At 44.3% G+C, this 19859-nt stretch overlaps 1 protein-coding gene across 2 annotated transcripts in view; it reads right to left on the bottom strand.

The window, feature by feature from the left end:
* Positions 1–506: 506 nt before the first annotated feature.
* LOC109889489 (excitatory amino acid transporter 2-like) overlaps positions 507–19859 on the bottom strand; it is a 50728-nt gene continuing 31375 nt past the window's right edge. The window contains exons 3-11 of one of the 2 annotated variants that reach the window (XM_020480937.2): positions 10910–11062; positions 10381–10631; positions 10035–10185; positions 9604–9730; positions 9182–9415; positions 8798–8992; positions 8285–8419; positions 7295–7532; positions 507–5290 (exon numbers count right to left, since the gene is read on the bottom strand). In XM_020480937.2, coding sequence (XP_020336526.1) covers positions 5204–5290; positions 7295–7532; positions 8285–8419; positions 8798–8992; positions 9182–9415; positions 9604–9730; positions 10035–10185; positions 10381–10631; positions 10910–11062 — 1571 coding nt within the window. In that variant the 3' untranslated portion in view covers positions 507–5203. The remainder of the gene's footprint in view (positions 5291–7294; positions 7533–8284; positions 8420–8797; positions 8993–9181; positions 9416–9603; positions 9731–10034; positions 10186–10380; positions 10632–10909; positions 11063–19859) is intronic. The other variant, XM_020480939.2, reaches the window with a different exon arrangement.

Genomic DNA, 19859 nt, shown 5'->3' with positions numbered 1-19859 from the left:
AGTTGTATGTTTGGCTTGTCTTTAATGGTAGAAATGCAGAGCAATACAGTAAATTAAGTAAATGTGTCCATACTACTTATTCATTTTCATCAATACAATAATAATTCATCACCTTTGTCTAAATGAATCTGTCTGTCTCTTTCTCTGTCTCAGAGGAGATGTGGGGGAAGGACACTCATAATTACTGAGCTTTAATTGGAGAAGCACCACAGAGACAGGAGTCCAGTAGAGCCAGAGCAAAAGGCTGCAGTGAATTATTCATAACTTGTCAGTAAAAAACTTGTGTGTGTGCGTGTCAATCAACTGACAGTCAACCCTCAGAGTACAGTATGCCATGAAAAGTCATGACTTTATAGTTGGGAGAATGTATGAAGGTAGCATATATACAATACGATATTCCATTTTTGTCTCAGTCTTGTAAGTTGTGTTCATCAAAAAATATAAAAGGACAGACCACGTTTAGTTATGAATCAACATTTATTAGTTATCATAATCATATGTACACCAAAGGTACAACACTTATTGATATGAACATACTTTTATACCACAGAGCTGGTAAAGAAAATAATTCATATATGTTTTGCCTTTATTTTTTAATATTCTATTTCCCCCCACATAAGCTCTCCCTTTACATCAATATTACAACAACAACATTTCAAATAGATAGGTTATCAGGATACTCCGGATGATCCTATCAGAAAGACAGAGACTTCTGTAGAATACAGACTTATAGATATAAAGATCTACTGGCTACTCTTAGAAATACTGTGCCAATCAATTTCCATTTTGACATCCTTTACTTAATATATTGGATTTGTTGGTGCATGCAGACAATTGTGATGACAATTAGGAAAAGCAAAAAGGCAAAATGATCAATATGTGTCTGGAGGGTTTATTGAAATGGTGCTGGTGGTTTGAAAGTGCTGGTTCGACAGAGGCTAGTGCATGGATATGACACTTGGGCTCACTACTGTTACAGTTTAACTCTTAGGCAGAATCTAAACATGAACCTTGACTGTTTGGTATAGATATCCATGTCTTGTAATTGCCACAGCATAGTGCATACTGCACAAAACAAGATGGTGGACACTAAAGGTGTGTTTGTGTTCTCTGGTAGAAAGTCTAGAATGAATTTTTGACCAGGATCTGGGCGATCATCTTAGGAGATATATTTTGGCAAACTACACCTGACATTCTGATCAGATTTGCTATTTCAGTCGTAATGAACTAAACTAACAGCTCGGCTGTGCTTGTTTCATTAGTTAATAGTACGTACAGCGTAGCCTAGCCTAGTAGCCTAGTGGTTAGAGCGTTGGACTAGTAACCGGAAGGTTGCAAGTTCAAACCCCCGAGCTGACAAGGTACAAATCTGTCGTTCTGCCCCTGAACAGGCAGTTAACCCACTGTTCCTAGGCCGTCATTGAAAATAAGAATTTGTTCTTAACTGACTTGCCTAGTAAAATAAAGGAAAAATAAAAAAATTGGGATCTTTTTGTCTTCTGCAAACCTGGTCATGATTACATCCACATCTCACCAAATTAGAAAGAGCCCACCACCCCATGTGGACTCCCTTCTTTAATCAGATACTTTCCTTCCTCTTTCGCTTTGTCTTTCCAGTTCAACATGTTTGCTTCAAAATCATTGTATCCTCTGGAACGTTCTGCAGTGCCATTGAACAGAGTAATTATATATATATATATTTATGTACAGTGAAAAGGAATGCACGCGACATATCTCCTTGGAACAAACATTCAAGACGCTTACATTAGATACAAAACAATATATTTATACATTGATGTGTGACAGCTAAGTGAGACAACTAGCTAACAGCAACAATTTCTTGCACATTATTTTCTATACATTTTGACTAATCTATTTTTATTCAGAACATAGATTATATTTTTCTAGAGGATTACAAAAAATGTCACAGCAATTCATTTCTATTTCTACATACCATGTCAACACCCCCCCCAAATAAAACCAAAAAATATCTGTTACCTACAATATATACACAAAGTGCAAGGAGGCACTTCAATATCATGCTTTTAAGATAGTGGTGTATAAAAATTATACTCATCTTTTACTTCATGCAAACAGTGAGTTTGAACATAATAATGGTCCAACACTCAATCCCCATGATGAATCACTGGTCTGCATCCTCTCTCTACTGGAGGACTTATTACTGAAGGTCACATGGTCAAAGGTTAGGCCCTAGGGCCATCGGGGGTTTCAATGCTGTGCTCTTCAGCTCACTCATTGCATGTAAGAATGTGTGTGGTGACCTTCCAGGTTTAAGTGTGTAAGTGTGTGTGCGTGTGTGTGTGTCCGCAAGTGTGCATGCATGTGTGTGTATTTGTGTCTGTGTGTGATGGCAGTTATACAAGCTCAAAAGCAACATGGCGTAGATCTTCTGACTGAGAAAGTGTTTAAGGTAACTAAAGGACTGTGTACTGCACTATGAATGTGAGTGTTCATTTTTCTACTGTTACTTTAATCAGCATTGTCCTGACAGTCAAACTGACTGCACAGTTTAGAGTTAACATCTTCAAGGCAAGGTTGTCATTGAGCAAAATGATCAAAACAAGACAAGAGAGCAGGACACGACACGGATAAAGAAATTACATCCACACCTGCAGAACGCCTCACCTGCACAAAACATCTCTCATACAATCACATACGCGCATTAAATATTAGCAGCCGGTGATCTAACTTTGTGTGTTTCTCTTTTTAGACATTTAGGTTCCATTAGGGGGATAGAATTCTCCTACCTAATAGTTGGGAAGTCTGCAGTGAACATTCCATGCATCCAGATGACTGCTCTACAGTAGTAACCATATGAGACCAATGATACACATAGCTGCAGCATTCAGGGTTTCTGAGAACAGTTGTCAGCATCTGTGGTAAGAGGTTAGAGTTGTTTAATCACTAAGAAGACCCCTCTAAGGGTCTGGAAAAAAAATAGTAAGGATGTAATACCTCCACCTGGACACTAGTTGTGCAGGGAGTTATCAACCTGTTGAAACTTGCACTTTAATGTAAGCTCTGTGGTTGTTCTGTACCATCTTTGATCAAATATGTGTTTGTGCTTTCATGCAAAAAGGGAACCCAAGAAAGTTTGAGTCACTGGAATGTTAATGTTGGAAAATTTGGCAAGTTTTTGTGTGCTGTTCCTAACAAGAATCCCTTAATAAAAGTAGCTTACTTATGAATAGTTGTAAAGGGAAACTTTATCTCTGTCATATAGGTTCAAGTATACAAAACATCTCTTTAAAAAATATCAAGGTGGTAAACAGTCCACGTGTTCAAAGTCAAGCATCCATATCCAACTTGTGCTATACAAGGCAATTGTCAATGGCCTATTTTCTTTAATGAGCAGCTAAACGTGTTGAGGACTTTGTGAAAGTGTCTCTTTCAAATCCAAGGAGTTTGTGCTAAAGCCTGAGTATAGTTTCCCTTATTGGGTTCCTCAAAGTATGAATGATGAATGTGAAAAGACATCAGTGTCAAAAAGGGATTTAAAAAAATCATACATACCTAGTTTATACTCTAAGCTGCAATTGTGCTATATGGACTCAGTATTCAATTTATATTCTGTTTTTGTATTCTGTTTTAAAACAACTTAATTTGTGCTTTATATTTTCGTACTAATCACGGTTCTAGATATATTTCTTGGTACTTCCCAATTAACTCTTGGTTCTCAACATCATGAAATTGATAGCTTCAGAATATCTGGGATGGGTATAATAAATACTTCCTAGTACTTTGAACTAATTCATATGAAATACAGTCCTGAACTGAAGATATTGATATATTTGTATTTGGAGACAAATTTTACCTTTACTTTTGATTTTCATGTGTTGCAGTAATTGCGGGGCAGAGAGCTTCATCAATTTCTTAATAGCTAATTTGGAAGTTTAAATGAGTGAGAAACTTTCTACCTGGAGTTAGCTACAAATGGATTGTGTGCAGAGTAAGAAACCCCAAAAGACGATATCAATGACTGTAAGTGTCATGGAGGCGTTTCGAAGGCTTCTGGCTTGATTTATCATATGCCTGTTTGGTCCTTTCAGTAATGGGGAGATATGTCATGTTCTCACTCCCATCCCACACACACGCACACACACGCACACACACGCACACACACGCACACACACACACACACGCACACACGCACACACACGCACACACACACGCACACACACGCACACACACGCACACACACACACACACACACACACACACACACACACACACACACACACACACACACGCACACACACACGCACACACACGCACACACAGATACAGTAAATAATCTCACACTAGAGGCGACATTGAAAAAGTCCCTCTCCCTTACAGTAGTCAACAAAATGTATAAGAATTAAAAAGGGAGTAGAGGTTCCATGTTTCTTCTGTATTTTGTGCTTTTCAGAGAACATGTGCTTGTGGAGTAAGACTCAGTCTGCAGACCCTGCCTTATCTCTACATTCTACATTATCACCAACGGGGTTCCCCCATGGGATTGTGGGTAATAGCAGGTAGCAAAGACACTCAGAGAGGTTACAGGGGCTCTGTCAGGTATAGGTAAAAGGTTATCTTGTGCGGTAAAAGGGGCCAGGGGTCAAATAACAGCTGTCTACTGTGGTATCATTGATAATAGTAATGATACGCTGCTAAAAATGTAATGTGGAGTTTGATACAGGCATACCTTATGTTTAGCATGATTATGTCCCACACTCCGTCTGTTGTTAGACTTCCAGATTGCCAGTGTCAAACTCACAGCTACCATCACACTCTGAAGGACTGTTGTTCCAGTGTTACTCCCCCACACACTGACCCTCCCCCTGTTTTGAATGCAGTGCTCTCATAGAAACAATTCTAGGAATAATTTAACAGTTTGTTTTGCTCTTCCCACCCTCCCTTCCAAGCCTTGATGTCCGTTGTTCAAGTGTTTTCTATGATGCACACATTAGTGTTCTAACAGGTAAAACATACCTCTGTTATCGTTTCACTGATAAGTTAATTAGTATTATTCATCTGTCAGTCAGATGGTTAGAAACACTGTAAAGGGACTAATACAAATGCAAAATAAAGATACATAAGAAAAACAATTAGTAGTTCTGTTCGCATGACTTTTTTTTTGTTCACATTTTTTTTTCACCAGATAAGAAAGCCTGTGGAGCTGGGGTTCTGTGTGCTGGCTTTATTCACTTTTCCGGGGTTCCTCCTCAACAAGTGTGCGCTCCGCCACAGCTGCCGCAGCAGTAGAGCCGTTAGTGGCCAAGGTTACCTGAAAGCAATCACCATGGAGATCTAAACAGCAGGTTCACACATTTGCGTGAACAGGCACAGTGCATGCTTCATGTTCTGGACTTAATGCTTTTGAGCACAGACACCAGAAGAACTGTAAAACAACTTTGATCTTTTGGTTTGCATTTGATTGCACATGCAAGTATATACTTAAAGCCTTTTACTTTAAAATGGTAAATCATTTGCAATGGTTTTATTTTATAAAAGAAACTATCATTAGAAAAAATAGGTTCTGTGCTCCAATGATAGCATGTAAGATAATATAGAAGACACGTGTATTCTGAAGGTATCAGGAAGCCCTGGACAACCACTGAGGATCATGCTAATGGAAGCATGGAAGTCTTAACAACGAGCACCAACCCTTTCTACTGACCTGAGAACAATCAACATATAATCACAACTTTAGCATGCAGTGACATATATAACATTTCTTAAATACAAAGAAAAAGATACAAAGAAAACAAGGTACAAAATACAACAAAATGAGTGCAATGTTATGTTTTAGTCTGTACACGTTATTTTGCAAAGCGTTCTACAATTGTTTGCGTCTTTGGATAAATGTTATTTGAGGTCATTTATATACAGCCAAGACACACAAGAAAATAAAGAGAGAACATTGGAAGAAAACAGCCTTTGTGCCATGTTTCGCTCGTTTAATGGATGGATACAAAAATGTCAGAATATATTGTCTTGGTCTGACCATTGGAGTGCAAGGGCCTCGGTGTTGCTAAGCAACACCCTTGATCCTGTAATAAATGAATGGGTTCATCAGTAGGCCCTTTGATAGTAAGGCCTGCTGCACTAGAAAACAAGCAGCCCAAATTCCTCCACATTATAATAGCAGCCAACACTTTCCTTGATCTATTCAAACAGTGGATTCAAAGTGTTACTGTTTCAGATTCTGCATGAGCTACTTTGCATCTTCCAATTTTGCAAGACAGATTTCTCACAACGAGCAAGAATAGCTAGTGTGTAAATGCAAAGGCATCTCAACTCTAAAGACTGAGAATCACTCAGTCCCAGTCTGGAGGGTGCCAGGGCTCAGTCAATATATGCAATGATAATGAAGGACTATATCGCATTCTCTGAATATTTATATCCCAACACAAATTACATTCTCTTTAAAATTACACATTTAGACAGATGACTTTAAGTCATTTTAAGGGATATGACAGAGTATGAAGAGAATGCACTGCTACAGCATCTTTCTCATAAACCTCACAAAAGCTAATTTGATCACAAATTGATAAATGATGCCCCGAAGCAGCAGGAGGAATCCAGCACAGACTCTGAAGCAGCCCGGGGAAAGACCTTAAGCCCCATCATTTGACAAGGGATTTGGGGCCAGAGATGTGGGGGTGAAACCTGCATGTGTAGTGAAGGGGGTGGAGGTTTGCTGGGGCTCATCATGTAATGTCCTGAGGTCCTAGCTTAGATTGTTTTTCCTCTCTCTCAGATCCATTAGGGCAGAGCTAAGGGGGGCATTAGGGCAGAGCTAAGGGGGGCATTAGGGCAGAGCTAAGATTGCATTGCTTTTATTTGACATTATGAAAAAAGCATTTACATTTGTTCAGTTTTGGTTAGCACACGGATTTGGATTTGCACTTGTACTTGTGAATGATGCTGTCTCACTTTGTGGGTTGCCTCTTTTCTGTCTTGCAATTTTTCACAAGAGGTGTTTGTGGCATTTACATGAACAGAAATACCTTCTGCAAGTTTGGAATGTATTCTTAGTCAGAAAAATGACACAAAAGCTGCTACTCCAAGCGAATGCACACTGAAATATATACAGTACATTTGTATTTTTTTTGGTCTTTTTCAGATTTTCTTCTTAAAATAACGCTGTGAGTATTTACAGTGGCATCATACAAACATGAAAAATGAAAAAACATGAAAAAAGAGAGAAAAGAAAAGGTGCAGTTCAAGCATGCAGCATGTTAGGCGTCTATATACAAGTATCTATGTGCGTAAGCGTGAATTGTACCTTGCACTCATCTACTACGACTGAATTGTGAGCGGCATACTGGACGCACTGGTTGGAGTTGTTTTCGTGGTGGTTCTTGAGGTCATCATAGTAGGACGAGGTCTTGTTCATCATCTCGATGTCGCCTGACTTGCCATGTGTAGCGTCCAGCTCATCCAGCTCAGCCTTGGACAGGTGGTACACGATACCCGCGCCATACGAGTCTCCCACCACATTCACCGAGGTACGGAACCGGTCCCTGGGATAGGAAATAGGAATGGTTGGGAATACACCAGTGTTGTGTGGAGATAAAAACTAAATGGTTTGGATAGGGGTAGAACAAATGTAAATAACAATCATTGAAAGCATGGTGTACATACACTGACTGTACCAAACATTAAGGACACCTTCCTAGTATTGTGTTGTTCCCCCTCCTCCCTTCAACCCTCCCTCGCCCTCAGAACAGCATACATTTGTCGGGGAATGGGCTCTTCAAGGTGTCGGAAGCGGTCCACAGGGATTCTGGCCCATGTTGACTCCAATGCTTCCCACAGTTGTGTCAAGTTGGCTGAATGTCCTTTGGGTAGTGGAACATTCTTCATACACACGAGAAACTGTGAAAAACCCAGCAGCATTGCAGTTCTTGACACAAATGGGTGTGTCTGGCACCCACTACCATACCCCGTTCAAAGGCACTTAAATATTGTGTCTTGCTTATTCACCCTCTGAATGGCAGACATACGCAATCCATGTCTCAATTGTCTCACAGCTTAAAAATCATTCTTTAACCTGTCTCCTCCCCTTCATCTACACGGATTGAAGAGGATTTAGTGACATCAATAAGTGATCATAACTTTCGCCTGGATTCACCTGGTCATATGTCAGGGAAAGAGCAGATGTCCTTGATGTTTTGTATGCAGTACTCAGTGTATACAATAAGCTCATTTGACCTTGAATGCATATGACTAAATGCACTTGGTTCTGAGTCACTAGCAATGCAGATCAACTTACAGGAGCCAGTCAACAGCAACCAGCAGACTGATGTCCTGAGTTGGCAGGCCGACTGCAGTGAGGATTAGAAGCATAGTCACCAGTCCAGCACTGGGAATACTGGCCGCACCAACACTGGCCAGGGTAGCTGTCAGACTGCATGGGGAGAAAGAGAGACAAGAGAGAAACAACTTAATTGTTTAAAATTGCTCTACAGATTAAGTTCAAAGCCAAGGACTGTCTTAATTAATTACAGAGCTAATGGGTACAGCTACTTCATGAAACACTTTCAGACTGAGTTGGTGTGACTGTAATAATAATATAGTGACTTAGGATATTGGGACTGGCATCACAGATTGTGCGCTCAGTTCCTGCATGATCCATTAACACATAACTATGTATGCTAAATGTACGTGTCTTTGAATAATAGTGTCCGCTAAATGTAATGTCATGTTTATGTCATTACTTACATTAAGAAGGTAGGCAGTGAAACTCCCACCCTGATCAGAAAATATGTTCAATGGCAGTCCCTACCTGACAGTGACGATCTGACCAGCATCCAGGTAGATGTTGTTCATCTGGGCGATAAAGATGGCTGCCACGGCCTCGTAGAGGGCGGTTCCGTCCATGTTGATGGTAGCGCCGACAGGGAGCACGAAACGGGTGACTCTCTTATCGATGCCCAAGTTTTCCTCCAGGCAACGGAAGGTGACAGGCAGTGTACCAGCACTGACAGAGACAAACACAGGTACAGAAGGAGAGAGTAATGCTGTTGCATACAGTATATTCCACAACATTCAGCACAGATATGAAAGATTTGACAGATTTAATACTTTTCTATAGAAGGTTATCTGTACATTTACAGTGACAGCAGTTAGATAGCGTAAATAGTGAGGCATCCATGTTTGTGGCCCTTGCCTGGAGGCTGTCCCCAAGGCAGTGATCCAGGCCTGGAAGATGCCCATGAAGAAGGTGTAGGGGTTTTTCCTGACAATGGCAAAGTAGATGGCAGGCAGGAAGATGGCTCCGTGGATGATCAAGCCCACAATCACGGTCACCATGTACATCCCCAGCTGCCTAGCAACCACCTCCAGGTCATCAATGGAGATTATCTTACCACAGATCAGGCAGCAGATACCGAAGGGAGAGTACCTAGGGGCAGAGGAGAGGTTTAACAATATATACATTCTGATGAGAAAGACGTATCCATCTCAGTCAACGTCTACAATATGTGCCAGATTATCAAATGTAGATGTACAAACACTCCTGAAGTGGACGCACATGTCTATGACTAGCATAAGTTCATACAGAATGTGCTTGAAAGGCTCAAGCTCTTTTACCACATGATCATGATAACCAGGTTCATAACAATCTCGTTGAGGATGTTGAAGAACTCCAGCATGAGCTTGGCCCTCTCTCCCATCTTCCCCATGCAGATGCCGAAGGCAATGAAGAAGCCAATCACTCCTGCATCACACAATCAGGAGAGAGAATCACAGCTGGGAATGAGTAGAGTAAATGGGCTCACAGAGAGATATGGAGAGAGAGGATCCTAGTGAATGGAGAATCTATTTTTATGACGAAGAACAAAAATATGACAGTTAGTGAGGCAGAATGGGCTGCACCCTGGGTTCCATTGAGGTGTGATATGATGCGATGCACTGGGTTTATTCTCAGACAAAGAAGTAAAGACAATTTAAAAGTGCTGTTTCTTTCAGTTGGGCGGTTGTAGAAACAATTGCGACCTGGTCCAAAAGAGAAGCCGCCATACCTAACACGTTCATGCCACTCTTGAACTGGAGGGACTTCTTGATGATGAACTCAGGCTCCTTGGTGGCGTTGGACAGGAGGCCCTCCAAGGTGGTGGTGGCATTGATGTCTTCCTCAATCACCTTCTCCACCTTCTTAGTTACCGTTTGGATCTGAGGTTGGACAAGAGAAGACAGACAAGTCTTTAATATCTTATATCTCAATCCATCTTAACTTTTGGTAACTAGCGTTAAGGAAGCAAAGATAAAATGTGTTCTTCATATAACTGAATCGTTCTGAGAGTGCCTCACCCAGGCCATTATTGACTCGCCTGGTTAAATATTTCTGGGTGTTTTAGTGTACTGTACCTGCTGGAAGCAGGCCTGCACCAGGTTCTCAGGGAACAGGTTCCTGATGAGGTCAAAGAAGGCATCCAGGCTGGACACATCATCGTGCTTTTGGCCATCTCCCAGCTGCTCCTTCATCTTGGGGTTTCCAGGGTGTATGACCAGCACTAGGATGACTCCCAGCACTGCAGCAATCACCGTGGTGGACATGTAGTAGACCATTGCCCTGGTGCCCAGGCGACCGCTAGACTTGGCATCTAGCCCAGCCAGACCTGCAGCCAAAACAAGCATTTTTAGGCCTTGCATTTTTCCTCTATTGTATCTAATATGTGTTGATATAGAAGTGTGAAATAAGTGTACTAAGTTACTTTGAAGTGCTAATAGTGAAAGACGATGATTGATACTGTGGCAATTAATAAATAATAAACTGTATTTTAAAAAATGAATGTTTTATATCGGCAATAAAATATCGGTCTATAGTTACTGTATATATTAGCAGAAACAGCAATTCTCTCTCTTCTGTTGAACACATGACTCTACCATACTGTACCTGTGATTAAGCTGGAGATGATGAGAGGCAGGATCAACATCTTCAGCATCCTCATCAGGATGTCTCCAGGGAACGCAATCACCATGACGATGTCTGGGTGGATGGGAGAGGCATAACGAAGCAGCATCCCAGACACAGCCCCCAGAATCACACCTGGAGAACGAGAGGGGGAAGAGGGGGTCAGTTGCTATGAAGAGGTGTGAAAAAAATGCTGTGTCTGGGAATGAGAGAAACACCATAAGATGAGAGGGGAACCAATGCTAAAGAGAGACCAGAGACAGAGCAGTTCAGAGAGAGAGAGCAGTGTTCATAACAAACATAGAGCAGGGAAGGCAATAGGTCCCTAACTCAGAGGCCAGCCAAGGAGTTGAGAGCAGGTGGGATTGGAAAGTGACCCTAGAGTGGTCTGGTCTGGGATAACATGGGGACTTTCTCCATTTAGAAAACGTTTTGTAATTCTGTGCGGAGAGAGTTTGGAAATAACAAGAATGATTTCCAAATGGGTCTTGCTTATGATAAAAAGCGATCTATAAGAAGATTGACAGTGTCACGACTTCCACCGAAGTCGGCTCCTCTCCTTGTTCGGGCTTTCAAGCCATCGCCGCTCCATTTTTCATATATCCATTTGTCTTGTTTGGTTTTCATGCACACCTGGTTTTCATTTCCCCAATCAATCTAATTGTATTTAACCCTCTGTTTTCCATAATGTTTTATGTGTAATTATTTTCATTTCATACAATGTTCTTTAGCGCTTTACTTTATTGTTCCGTGTTTTTGAGCTCGTTTGTTTTGTTGTGCTCCCATTTTGGAACTTTAATAAAGTGCACTTTATTTATCATACTCTGCTCTCCTGCACCTGACTTCGCCTTTAGACACACCTTGACAGAATTATACACCGTGAATATGGATTCAGCAGGAACAGGTATCGCGGTTAGAGGAGTCCAGGAACGCGTCCAGGAACATTCGGCCATGCTACATCATCTTGGTGCCATGATGGATCGCGTTCACCAGACCATGGACCGCTGGGAGAGACAGGAGGTCTCTCTAGTGCCTCGCCCAGCAAAACCGGGGTTGTCTCCACCCGTTCCATCTGGAGGTAATTCCGGGGGGAAGCGTCTCTCCCTTCCCAGGGAGTATGATGGTACGGCAGCACAGTGCCAGGGATTCTTACTACAACTGGACCTCTACCTGGCCACTCTGCACCCAGCTCCCTTGGGAGGGAGGGGGTGGCCGCTCTCATCTCCTTCCTCACAGGAAGAGCGCTGGAGTGGGCAAACAATGTTTAGAGAGGAGAGACGGCTCCAGACCACTTCGAGGATTTCACCCGTCGCTTCAGAGCCGTCTTCGACCATCCACCTGAGCGCAGAGCTGCGGGGGAGAGGCTCTTTCATTTGAGGCAGGGGACGAGGAGTGCTCAGGGCTTCGTCCTTGAATATTGAACATTGGCTGCCGGAGCGGGCTGCAACGACAGAGCCCTCATCGACCACTATAGATGCAGCCTACGAGAGGACGTCCGACGTGAGCTGGCCTGCAGGGATGCCAACATTACCTTTGACCAACTGGTGGATTTGTCCATCCGGTTGGATAACCTGCTGGTCAACCGCAAACGTCCAGAGGGGGCTCTGTTGGTTCCATCATCCAGCAACCCCGCTCATGGAGTTAGGAGGTGCGGCGCATAGGGAGACGGGAGGAGGAGCCATCACGTGCGCCATCTGTGGTCGCAGATAACACACTGCCGGTCGGTGCTGTGTTGGTTCCTCTGGGAGTTGAGGCAACAGACAGGGCACTCTGGCATCACCCCAGGTGAGTTTGCACCACACTCATCCTGAGTCCTCTGTTGATCAACTGTTTGTGCCTGTTTGTTTCCCTGAGTTTCCCCACATTCCCAGCATAAGGCACATGTCGATTCAGGCACAGCTGGGAATTTTATTGACAGAGCATTAGCCATTCGGTTAGGGATCCCCATTTTTCCTATAGTAAGACCTTTCCCTTTACACACTCTAGATAGTCGACCATTAGGGTCTGAGCTAATCAGGGAGGCCACCATCTCCTTGGCCCTGGTTATGCAGGGCAATCATGAGGAGAGAATCAGTCTCTTTCTCATTGACTCACCTGCATTTCCTGTGGTACTAGGCCTTCCCTGGTTGGCTCTGCATAACCCCACTATTTCCTGGCAACAGAGGGCTCTCACGGGTGGTCGCGGGAGTACTCAGGAAGGCGTGTAGTGGTTTCCGTTGGTGCTACTACGATGGAAAGTCCAGATCAGTGCTGGCCCATCCGGATCCCTCTTTGGCATTTATAGTGGAGGTGGACGCGTCCGAGGCTGGCATAGGAGCTGTGCTCTCACAGTGCTCGGGCACGACACCAAAACTCTGCCCCTGTGCTTTCTTCTCGAAGAAGCTCAGTCCAGCGGACCAGAACTATGATGTGGGGGACCGGGAGTTGTTGGCTATGGTTAAAGCGTTGAAAGCAGGGAGAAATTGGCTTGAGGGGGCTAAACACTCTTTCCTCATCTGGACTGACCACCGCAACCTGGAGTACATCCGGGCAGAGAGGAGACTGAATCCTCGTCAGGCATGTTGGGCCATGGTTTTTTAACTCGTTTTGTGTTTGCCTTTATCCTATAGACCAGGTTCCCAGAATAAGAAGGCATACATACTGTCCAGACTGTATGACACAGAGGAGCGGCCCATGGATCAAAATCCCATACTCACGGCCTTCTCCCTGGTAGCGCCGGTCGTGTGGGCCCTGGATGAGGACATTCAGCAGGCGCTGCGTACGGAGCCCGCTCCCCTTCAGTGTCCCATTGGGCGTAAGTACATTCCGTCTGCTGTCCATGACCAGTTGATCTCTTGGGCCAACACGTCTCCCTCCTCTGGTCATCCGGGGATTGGTCGGACGGTGCGCTGTCTGACTGGGAAGAACTGGTGGCCCACTTTGGCAAAAGAAGTGAGGGTTTATGTTTCCTCCTGCTCGGTGTGTGCCCAGTGTAAGGCTCCGAGACACCTGCCCAGAGGTAAGTTACATCCCTTACCCGTTCCACAACGACCTTGGTCACATTTGTCAGTGGATTCTTAACATACGTTCCTCTCTCACAGGGGAATACTACGATGCTGGTTGTTGTGGATCGTTTTTCTAAGTCCTGTCGTCTCCTCCCTCTACCTGGTCTCCCTACGGCCCTACAGACTGCGGAGGCCCTGTTTACACGTCTTCCGGCACTACGGGGCGCCTGAGGATATAGTGTCGGATCGGGGTCCCCAGTTCAGGTCCAGAGATTGGAGGGCGTTTATGGAACGTCTGGGGGTCTCGATTAGCCTTTCCTCTGGTTTTCACCCTGAATGTAACGGGCAGGTAGAGAGAGTCAACCAGGATGTGGGCAGGTTTCTGGGGTCCTATTGTCAGGACCGGCCGGGGGAGTGGGCAGCATTCATGCCCTGGGCCGAGATGGCACAGAACTCGCTTCGCCACTCCTCCACTAACCTCTCCCCCTTTCAGTGTGTATTGGTGTACCAACCGGCTCTGGCACCATGGCATCAGGGTCAGACCGATACTCCTGTGGAGGACGACTGGTTTAGGCGTGCGGAGGAGACATGGGAGGCCGCTTGTGTCCATCTCCAGCAAGCCGCACGTTGTAAGAAATTCAGCTAGGACCATCATAGCAGTAAGACCCCTGTGTTCACACTGGGGAACCGCATCTGGCTCTCGACCTGTAACCTGCCCCTCCACCTGCCCTGCCTGGAAACTGGGTCCGTGGTTTGTGGGGCCATTTCAAGTCCTGAGGAGGGTGAACGAGGTATGTTACAGATTACAACTTACCCCTCGTTCCAAGTGTCTCTCCTCAGGCCGTTGGTGGCTGGTCCACTCCAGGAATCTGAGGTGTGGGAGGTCCCTCCGCCCCCTTTGGACATCGAGGGGCTCCCGGCGTACATCGTTCATTCCATCCTGGATTCAAGGCGTCGGGTGGGGGGCCTTCAGTATCTCGTGGAGTTGGAGGGGTACGGACCAGAGGAGAGGTGATTGGTTCCGGTTGCAGATATTTTGGATCTACTGCGGGGGATTCACTGTCGCCGGCCGGATCGCCCTGCGCCTCGTCATCTGGGTCATGCTCGAGGCCGGTGTCGGCACGCGGCCGGAGCCGCGCGTCAAGGGGGGGTACTGTCACGACTTCCACCGAAGTCGACTCCTCTCCTTGTTCGGGCGGCGTTCGGCGATCAACGTTACCAGCTTTCTAGCCATCGCCGCTCCATTTTTCATATATCCATTTGTGTTTTTGAGCGCATTTGTTTTGTTGTGCTCCCATTTTGGGATTTAAATAAAGTGTGCTTTATTTATCATACTCTGCTCTCCTGCACCTGACTTTGCCTTTGGACACACCTTGACAGACAGATCATAACAATATTTCATTTCCATAGTTCTGCCTTAAATCACTGCTTCTTGTTGCATATTAATTAATCAGTCTGGAACTGGTTATGAGTGGATGTGGATTATATGCCATGTATAGGGGCCATTGGGTAGTGGTGGATGGGGGACATAAAACAGTCTCAGTGTGAAAGAGGTGGATTTAGTCTGATCAGGGATTAAGAGGAGATCACTTTGAAGGGAGAGGAGCTTCAGACAGAGATAGGTTCCTACAGTGCTTGGAGGAGCATCTATATTCCCTCTGGAGATGGCAGATTCTCTAGGAAACAGTCAGTTAGCATCAGAGTTGGATAGTAACTCTAGGTCTATAACCAAGGGGAATTCTGAGGGAAAAAATGACACTCTCCTCTAATCCTATCCTGGCCCTGACTCGTCTGAGATCCCCAAGGATTGGAAAGCTGCCGCAGTCATCCCCCTCTTCAAAGGGGGAGACACCCTGGACCCAAACTGTTACAGACCTATATCCATCCTGCCCTGCCTATCTAAGGTCTTCGAAAGCCAAGTCAACAAACAGGTCACTGACCATCTCGAATCCCACCGTACCTTCTCCGCTGTGCAATCTGGTTTCCGAGCCGGTCATGGGTGCACCTCAGCCACACTCAAGGTACTAAACGACATCATAACCGCCATCGATAAAAGACAGTACTGTGCAGCCGTCTTCATCGACCTTGCCAAGGCTTTCGACTCTGTCAATCACCATATTCTTATCGGCAGACTCAGTAGCCTCGGTTTTTCGGATGACTGCCTTGCCTGGTTCACCAATTACTTTGCAGACAGAGTTCAGTGTGTCAAATCGGAGGGCATGCTGTCCGGTCCTCTGGCAGTCTCTATGGGGGTGCCACAGGGTTCAATTCTCGGGCCGACTCTTTTCTCTGTGTATATCAATGATGTTGCTCTTGCTGCGGGCGATTCCCTGATCCACCTCTACGCAGACGACACCATTCTATATACTTTCGGCCCGTCTTTGGACACTGTGCTATCTAACCTCCAAACAAGCTTCAATGCCATACAACACTCCTTCCGTGGCCTCCAACTGCTCTTAAACGCTAGTAAAACCAAATGCATGCTTTTCAACCGGTCGCTGCCTGCACCTGCATGCCCGACTAGCATCACCACCCTGGATGGTTCCGACCTAGAATATGTGGACGTCTATAAGTACCTAGGTGTCTGGCTAGACTGCAAACTCTCCTTCCAGACTCATATCAAACATCTCCAATCGAAAATCAAATCAAGAGTCGGCTTTCTATTCCGCAACAAAGCCTCCTTCACTCAAGCCGCCAAGCTTACCCTAGTAAAACTGACTATCCTACCGATCCTCGACTTCGGCGATGTCATCTACAAAATGGCTTCCAACACTCTACTCAGCAAACTGGATGCAGTCTATCACAGTGCCATCCGTTTTGTCACTAAAGCACCTTATACCACCCACCACTGCGACTTGTATGCTCTAGTCGGCTGGCCCTCGCTACATATTCGTCGCCAGACCCACTGGCTCCAGGTCATCTACAAGTCTATGCTAGGTAAAGCTCCGCCTTATCTCAGCTCACTGGTCACGATGGCAACACCCATCCGTAGCACGCGCTCCAGCAGGTGTATCTCACTGATCATCCCTAAAGCCAACACCTCATTTGGCCGCCTTTCGTTCCAGTACTCTGCTGCCTGTGACTGGAACGAATTGCAAAAATCGCTGAAGTTGGAGACTTTTATCTCCCTCACCAACTTCAAACATCAGCTATCTGAGCAGCTAACCGATCGCTGCAGCTGTACATAGTCTATTGGTAAATAGCCCACCCTTTTCACCTACCTCATCCCCATACTGTTTTTATTTATTTACTTTTCTGCTCTTCTGCACACCAATATCTCTACCTGTACATGACCATCTGATCTTTTATCACTCCAGTGTTAATCTGAAAAATTGTAATTATTTGCCTACCTCCTCATGCCTTTTGCACACATTGTATATAGACCCCCCCTTTGTTTTCTACTGTGTTATTGACTTGTTAATTGTTTACTCCATGTGTAACTCTTTGTTGTATGCTCACACTGCTATGCTTTATCTTGGCCAGGTCGCAGTTGCAAATGAGAACTTGTTCTCAACTAGCCTACCTGGTTAAATAAAGGTGAAATAAAAAAAAAAAAAAAAAAAAAAACTATGTGCCCTAAACCCCACCTGACCTCAAATGCTTCCCATAGCTCAACCTTGATTAACATCCCTAACCCACTCTCCAAATCCCATCTACATGTACACCACCGTTCAAAAGATGGGGTCACTTAGAAATGTCCTTGTTTTCCATGAAAACATACATGAAATTGGTTACAAAATGAAAAGGAAATATAGTCAAGACGTTGACAAGGTTATATAATAATGATTTTTAATTGAAATAATATTTGTGTCCTTCAAACTTTGCTTTTGTAACGGCTGTTGGAAGGAGAAGGTGTGGACCAAAGCGCAGCGTGGGAAGTGTTCGTGATTATTTATTTAAAAAACTGAACACTGAGACAAAATAACTAAATGTAACAACACGAAACAGTTCCATTCTGGTGAAGACACAAAAACAGAAAACAACTACCCACAAGACACAGGCTACCTAAGTATGGTTCTCAATCAGAGACAACGAAAGACAGCTGCTTCTGATTGAGAACCACACCTGGCCAAACACACAGAAATAGAAAACATAGAACACAAACATAGAATGCCCACCCCAACTCACACTCTGGCCAAACCAAAATAGAGACATAAAAAGGATCTCTAAGGTCAGGGCGTGACAGCTTTTGTCAAAGAATCGTCCATTTGCAGCAATTACAGCCTTGCAGACCTTTTGCATTCTAGTTGTGAATTTGTTGAGGTAATCAGAAGCACCTCCCACAAGTTGGATTGGCTTGACACTACTTATGTAGCATATGGTCAAGCTGTTCCCACAACAGCTCAATAGGGTTGAGATCCGTTTACTGTGCTGGCCACTCCATTATAGACATATTACCAGCTGACTGCTTCTTCCCTAAATAGTTATTGCATAGTTTGGAGCTGTGCTTTGGGTCATTGTCCTGTTGTAGGAGGAAATTGGCTCCAATTAAGCTCTGTCAACAGGGTATGGCATGGCATTGGAAAATGGAGTGAAAGCTTTCCTTCTTCAAGATCCCTTTTACCCTGTACAAATCTCCCACTTTACCACCACTAAAGCACCCCCAGACCATCACATTGCCTCCACCATGCTTGACAGATGGCGTCAAGCACTCCTCCAGCATCTTTTAATTTGTCTGCGTCTCATGAATGTTCTTCTTTGTGATCCGAACACCTCAAACTTAGATTTGTCTGTCCATAACACTTTTTTCCAATATTCCTCTGTCCAGTGTCTGTGTTCTTTTGTCTATCCTATTCTTTTATTCTTATTGGCCAGTCTGAGATATGGCTTAACCTTTGCAACTCTGCCTAGAAGGCCAGCATCCCGGAGTCGCCTCTTCACTGTTTATTTATTTATTTATTTATTTTTATTTCACCTTTATTTAACCAGGTAGGCAAGTTGAGAACAGGTTCTCATTTACAATTGTGACCTGGCCAACATAAAGCAAAGCATTTCGACACATACAACGACACAGAGTTACACATGGAGTAAAACAAACATACAGTCAATAATACAGTATAAACATGTGAGCAAATGAGGTGAGATAAGGGAGGTAAAGGCAAAAAAAGGCCATGTTGGCAAAGTAAATACAGTTGTAAAACACTGGAATGGTAGATTTGCAGTGGAAGAATGTGCAAAGTAGAAATAATGGGGTGCAAAGGAGCAAAATAAATAAATAAAATAAATACAGTTGGGAAAGAGGTAGTTGTTTGGGCTAAATTATAGGTGGGCTATGTACAGGTGCAGTAATCTGTGAGCTGCTCTGACAGCTGGTGCTTAAAGCTAGTGAGGGAGATAAGTGTTTCCAGTTTCAGAGATTTTTGTAGTTCGTTCCAGTCATTGGCAGCAGAGAACTGGAAGGAGAGGCGGCCAAAGAAAGAATTGGTTTTGGGGGTGACCAGAGAGATATACCTGCTGGAGCGTGTGCTACAGGTGGGTGATGCTATGGTGACCAGCGAGCTGAGATAAGGGGGGACTTTACCTAGCAGGGTCTTGTAGATGACATGGAGCCAGTGGGTTTGGCGACGAGTATGAAGCGAGGGCCAGCCAACGAGAGCGTACAGGTCGCAATGGTGGGTGACAAAACGGATTGCACTGTGATAGACTGCATCCAATTTGTTGAGTAGGGTATTGGAGGCTATTTTGTAAATGACATCGCAGTCAAGGATTGGTAGGATGCAGAACGCCATAGGATGTTTTTGCGTTGGTTAAGGGCAGTCAGGTCTGGGGAGAACCAAGGGCTATATCTGTTCCTGGTTCTAAATTTCTTGAATGGGGCATGCTTATTTAAGATGGTTAGGAAGGCATAAAAAAAACAGGCATCCTCTACTGATGGGATGAGATCAATATCCTTCCAGGATACCACGGCAAGGTTGATTAGAAAGGCCTGCTCGCTGAAGTGTTTCAGG

This window comes from Oncorhynchus kisutch, linkage group LG4 (assembly GCF_002021735.2).
Source record: "Oncorhynchus kisutch isolate 150728-3 linkage group LG4, Okis_V2, whole genome shotgun sequence".
Taxonomy (NCBI): domain Eukaryota; kingdom Metazoa; phylum Chordata; class Actinopteri; order Salmoniformes; family Salmonidae; genus Oncorhynchus; species Oncorhynchus kisutch.
This window is presented reverse-complemented; position numbering and strand designations above follow the sequence as displayed.